The sequence below is a fragment of the Populus trichocarpa genome, chromosome 7, assembly GCF_000002775.5.
Source record: "Populus trichocarpa isolate Nisqually-1 chromosome 7, P.trichocarpa_v4.1, whole genome shotgun sequence".
NCBI lineage: Eukaryota > Viridiplantae > Streptophyta > Magnoliopsida > Malpighiales > Salicaceae > Populus > Populus trichocarpa.
Genome location: NC_037291.2, coordinates 6,218,495 through 6,224,892, shown reverse-complemented (window position 1 = coordinate 6,224,892; position 6,398 = coordinate 6,218,495). Strand labels below are relative to the sequence as shown.

At 34.9% G+C, this 6,398-nt stretch overlaps 1 protein-coding gene across 1 annotated transcript; it reads right to left on the bottom strand.

Moving 5' to 3' along the window:
* Window positions 1-1,902: 1,902 nt before the first annotated feature.
* LOC18101076 (probable glycosyltransferase At5g03795) lies at window positions 1,903-6,115 on the bottom strand. The gene is made up of 5 exons (XM_006380519.3): window positions 5,453-6,115; window positions 4,908-5,194; window positions 3,749-3,981; window positions 2,426-2,583; window positions 1,903-2,295 (listed from the first exon to the last, which is right to left on the bottom strand). Exons 1-5 carry the CDS (start codon window positions 5,951-5,953, stop codon window positions 2,194-2,196), a joined length of 1,281 nt encoding a protein of 426 aa, XP_006380581.2. The 5' UTR covers window positions 5,954-6,115; the 3' UTR covers window positions 1,903-2,193.
* Between the last annotated feature and the right edge of the window lie 283 nt (window positions 6,116-6,398).

The window sequence follows — 6,398 nt, the reverse complement described above, 5'->3', positions numbered from 1 at the left end:
TAGACGGATACAGATAAAATACGAAGGGATTTTGATTATAGACTCACCGTGAATGATTCGAAAATCAACAACAATGAATCTAATAAAAATGGATGAAAAATAGGTTTGATTGGTTGTTTTTCTTTTGGTGTTTAGGCTGGATTATAGTGATTTTAGATAAATAAGATAAAAAATAGACTAGAATGATACTTTGATAAGTTGATCTAGACGCCACAAAGATCAATCTAGGATTTCAACGCCACACTCTTTGTGATTGAAGAGTGACAAGTCAGGTAGGATTCTTCACAAAATCAATTTGAAAGAACAATTCTTAATTCTTTTATTTAAGTTTCAAATCTTCGCCAAAAGTGTTTATTACATATTTTGATACTATATTTATAATTGAAACATCCCTCCATAGTTAGGAAAACTCAACATGACAGAAGTCAAGCCCAAAAATTAGACTTTGACAAAATAACTAGACAAATTTAACTAGCACACGTTTTCTGACCTTAATTGAAAAATAAACAGACCAAATTTAAAACAGCTATAACTTCTTGCACAAAACTCTAATGCAATCATGGTTGGACAATCTAGAAAGATCACGTTCTGAAGTTGAAATCCACCTAGATTAGTCTTGTCTTCACATGCAATGGATGACTTCAAAATCGGGTTCAAATTCATCTATTATTCTGACCGTAAACAACATCAATTTCTTTACTTATTTGCATTATCAATCCAAACTCAAGTAGCCCGACAACAAAAGAACCATTAAGGGCTTTTCCCATGTCCAAGTTTCAATTATAGGCAAATAAGAACCTTTGAACCAATTCCGAACATATTGCTAGCTTTTAACTCCGAAGCAGCTTCAATTATTCCAATTTGACTCGTCAAGGCCCTTTGCAGTTGTTTCGCTCTCGCTCTTGTTATTGGGTCATCTGAATCTTCTTGTAGATTAGATTCAGCTTCATAAGACACATCATTATGATAGCTTATTTCTTTTTATCATTAAAATCCCACAAGGGTATAGACAATTAAGAATTCCCTCTGATAGAAATAGAAGCAGGAATAAAGGCTAATACGCTAAACGTAACATACTTAGGCCGGTTTGGAATTGTAATAGCGATAATAGTTCAAAGTTCTTTTCTCTTAGAAATACATCAAAATCATTTTTTTTATTTTTTAAAAATTATTTTTGACATCAACATATTAAAACGATTTGAAAACATAAAACAAAAATAATTTTTAACAAAAAAAAAAAAATTTAAGAGAACGCGGTTTCAACCGCATTCCCAAACACGCCAGAAAGAAAGGATGAGAAGGCAGACCAACTTGTCAAGATTTACCTGTCATACTTTTCAGTATGTAGGTCCATTCAGCTTGCCAAGCGGCTTGACCGAAGTATCTTGGAGTCTATTGTGTCTCCTACTCAGGTTACCGACCAGTGGCTTCATTGGTCCTTCCTCTCCTTGACTTGTATTAGTAGGGCGTTCTTCATCTAAAGGCTCTTCATATCATGAACTTGCCCAAGTCAAACTCTTCTTGTTGCGAGAGAAGGTTCTGTTAAGCTCGTCAGGTGCTGGCGAGTGACGATTGCCACTCCTACGCTTCGCTTTATGCAAGAGTTTCTCTAAAAGAAACAGAATCCATTGAACCAAAATGATACCTGTTTCTTTTCCAAGTGTGTTTTTCCATGCAGCCTATTGGTCAAGCTACAAACAAGAGCCGACTGTAACTTCCTTCAATCCTTCAAAACAGAAAGGATAACATTGTGTTTCCAAATTTTTAACATTGTGTTTTACCATGAGCGCTGCATGCTCAGTGAAAACATGTTTGCTCTACCTATTGCAAGCAGGGCTGCAGCACAAGCAAGATTGAGATTTTGCACATGTGCTGTTTCAACAGGTATAAAAATTGCACTGGTTTGATTTAAGTTCTATGTTAAATTCTGTTATGCCTCAAAATGATTCAAAAAGAAACTAGACCCACATAGTGGAACGAGGATCATGGATCAGAAACATATACAATAGATGCAGTGCTGGACAAAAAAAACGAAAAAAAATTGGGACCTAAGAAGCACTTGGTCCTCCAATTCCCTAGCTCAAAGGAGCATGGAGGATGGTTTTGTATGTGATGGTGTACAGGCTTTGGGTTGTTAGCATGAAAAGTTTTGAGCATATACGGAAGACAACTGGGATGACACCCCTTAACCAACTAGTATTTTATCACATGGCGGCGCAGCCAAAGATCATACATGACCATATGGAATGCATCATTTTTTATTGGGGGTGAATTCCACTGGAAATGCTTCTGTACCTGAGAAAACATGACATAAATTCTTGTGAGTTATTGCAAATCATTAATGAGGACTTCAAAGTTGCTCAGCCAAAAATCAATAATCTAACCAAAAGAATTAAGTTTCAAGCTACAATTGAACAGGATCTACCTTAATTAAATTCTTATGCAGTGAAACAAATTGATTGTCAGGTATGTCCTTCAGAATTTGCTTGAGCTGATACACATCTTGCTCCTTAAGTATGACGGAAAATTTATGCCAATCAAGTATGTCATTGAATGGCAGGTCATAATAGTTGGACAATATTACTGCAAGAGAAGTAACAAAACTATTCAAGAAAAATGACTCTTAACCCACTTTTTGAACAGTAGTTAAAATTGCACAAAAAATGTTTGAGTTTATAGGAAGCTTCAATACTATGAAGCATGAATTTAAAAATGGCCATAGCGTATCATAAAGACCATTTGTAATGGAGTTTTAGTGAACCATTAAGGTGATAGAACATTTTGCAAGCATCACTGCCGTAACAGCTGTTGTCGTAGCTGTCACAAGTGTAACAGCCTTCACATAAAGATTAGTTTTTTATATATTTTTTGAAAATATTTATTCGTAGTCAATAGTTTTATATTAATTAATTGATATAAATATTGACCTTGGCATATTAGATATTATTTCATTGATATATATTTTGTACATACCAAGTTATAACATAATTTGCACATGATATAGTAGTGACCATTACATAACACCTGCGATGGCCCATTCAACACTTCCAAAACCATGATTTAAAACCATGCTACGGAAAATCTAAGATCATACAAATAATCCCAAGAAATTATGCAACTCCACCTTTACTGTCGTACAATTGAGAAAATACAAGTTAAGAGTGTTACTAGTGCCAGAAGAATGAATTAAGACTTTTAGTTTTATGCTAGAGCAACAGGTGGTCATGTAGGATTGCAAGGGATGCAGTACCAAAGAAGTTCAAAGGGTGGTGCCCTACTTGTGCAGTCTAAATAAAAAAGATTGAAAACAATACCAGTGAAAAGAAAACTATTATTCATGCTTGGAAATCATGAGTCCTTCATTTTCAGGATTCCAGAGATTTATTCATGTTATAACAACAACAACAACAACAATAATAAAAGCTTTTTTTTGTGAATAATTCAAGGACAAGCCCCTGATTGCTAAGCCCAAATTAAATACCAAGAGAATATGAGCAAGCATAAAATGAGTAAGACTAAAATAAGAAATAAATGTCAAATTTCCTTTATGTGCTCATTTATTTTTATTTATTTACCTTTTTAGGTGCTTAACCATACTCTTTAGGTATTTAAGTTGGGGTTAATGATAGGGACCTTGTTTAAGAATTTGAAACCTTTAATTTCATATTTCTGAGGCATCAAATTGGGTTAGAGACATGTTTATCCCCTTCTTATATATTAAAAAAATTGCAACAGTTGTAACACTTACCTGGAACGCATCCATAATGGATGGAGTCAGCTATGCGTGCACTGTTAACCTGAGAGCCACCGGGGCATATACAGAATTTAGTCCCATAAAACCTCTTTTGATATACAAGATGTCCAGTAGCCCTATTTATTCTGTTGCTTGAAATATCTAGTTCCGTATCATTTTCCCACACACGTGCCAGTATAACTCTAATTCTAGAGTTTCGATGGCCAGCCCAAAAACCAAGAGTTGTCCTGTAAAGCATGCTAGTGTTCAGTAATGAACATAAGGCTAAATCCTATCCAGTTTTTTTTTTTTTTTAAAAAACCCTGATAATTAACACCATTCTGCACATATGCATATCTCAACTGATAGCATGCGCATGCACACACAAAGATACTAACATGGAAATAAGGATGTAAAAGTTATAGAGGTTAAAGATTTATATTATAAGTCCACTTAAAAAAAAATAGAATTCTGTTGAATGTACGACACACACAGTATCAAAGTTTCCAGTATGTAACCTTCATCAATTGTAAGTGATATAACAGGTAGGCTTGTATATTTTTTTCTTCTTATCTTTGGTGATAGGTAGCATCTGAGCTTCTAATATTAAGGGGAAGCACAAAATACTAACACAGAAATAAGGATGTAAATTATGAGTCCACTTTTAAAAAATAGAATTCTACTGATGACACACACAGTATCAAAGTTTCCAGTGAGTACCTTCATTAATGGTAAGTGATAAAACAGTCACACATCTAGGCTTGTATATTTTTTTCTGTGTATCTTCGGAGATAGGTAGCATTTGAGTCTCTAATATTACGGGGAAGCACAAAATACTAACACAAATAAGGATTATAGAGGTTAAAGACTCATATTATGAGTCCACTTTAAAAAAAATAGAATTCTGTTGATGTCCTCGATCCATGACAATATGTTAAAAGTGGGGGGAATAAACCCACTAAGATCCACAAGGGATAAACTCTACTCTTGCCCATTATCAAAATGACTGCTATTATCCAAACAAGACATGGATACTCATACAAAATGCAACAAAGCTTCACAGTCTACACGAAAATGGAGACAAAATAAATGGAAAAAATTATGCATTTACAAATCCTAAAAAATAGAGCTTAGCGAGAAAAAAAATTCAAAAATTGGCATTTATTATTATTACCTGTTCTCTACATCGTTTCCTCCAGCAGGAAGGGCAAATGGCTGAAGGACCTGAGGAAGAGCAACATCTTTGTGTGGAATGAATCCGACATCATAACTAGGGGAGCATACCACTCTGATTGCATTCTTTATAAGAAATGGGACTCCTTCAGTGGCTCTTACACCAACATCATGACAGGTGACGAAGAAGTGATCTGCACCCAAAGTTCTATTCCAGTAGGGATACTTGGCTATTAAGCTTTCCACATAATTCTCAACAATTACGGTCATATTCTCGTAAGAAGTTCCCTGCACAGACGAGTGAATTTCAGGTCAGAAGGAATTTAATCAATCAGAACAACAAAAAAATGCAAAGTAATTTATGCCAATTTGTTTAAGAAGTGAAGATTCGAAAAGACTTCTGTTATGCCAGTTTAGATTTTGAGCAAGTAAGAAGAGTCCCAAGAGAAAATAATATAGCAAACATAGTGAAGTAGACAAGTAGTCATCATCAACAAAAGGGTTGCCTCACTAGGAAAGCAACCGCAACACAAAATTATTGCTGACCTTGCCGCGCATCTTGTGGCAGGAGATGGGGATAAAGAAGAGGTGGGCTTGATCAGGATCAAGAGTTCGAAACCTGCTTTCTCTTATATTCTGGAAAAAATACCCTTCGCTAGCGTATTTTCCAGTCAATTTCCTAGGTGTTTGATAAAATGTGTTTGGATCTCCATCTGGATATATATAAATCTTGAAATTCTGTTCCATTTCCTCGTAATTTAATTTGAATACACGTGGAGAATGATACAGATCCGATATCTCATCGTTCTCGCCATCGCCAACATCAACCACTACAGTCTTCGTCGTTGTCTCCGTCGCTGGCAGGAGAGAAACGGAAGACGCGGAGATGGAAGGAGAAGGAGAGGAGTGGAGAGAGTTGAAAGAGAGATATGTGAAAGAGATTAGGGTTAGGATTGCCAGAGTGAGGAGGGATCCTTTCAAAGAACACATGGATAGCTGTACTTGTTGCTGTTGCTGTAATTGTTGGTACAGCTTTCCGGCGGTCATTGCCGGAACCAGTGGTCGAAGGAGGATTTGGGTTTTTCACGAAGTTCGGTGAACTGGTGTGGGATTATCATTATTATTGTTATTATTTTTTTGTTCTGCCTCCACTCCCTCGATCTATGTACTACAATATCACAAAAATCTAAGAACATGGAAAGAGCACTGTAAAGTAAGATAAAGCACTAAAATTGTGGTTTTGCCTTTAATAATAATAATAATAAAAAAAAAAACCTTGAGGGATAAAAGGATATTTTCACGATATTAATGTGCTATTCTTTATTTGTTATAGGCAAGATTGAATTTTAATTTTTTTTTTGTATATATTTATAATTCAACACAATTTTTATAGAAGTTTCAAACAATAACAAATTTATCTCGTATTTATTATTTGGCTTAAATCATCCTTTTAGAAACCAAAAATTCTCTTTTAAATTTCATAAAAAATTCT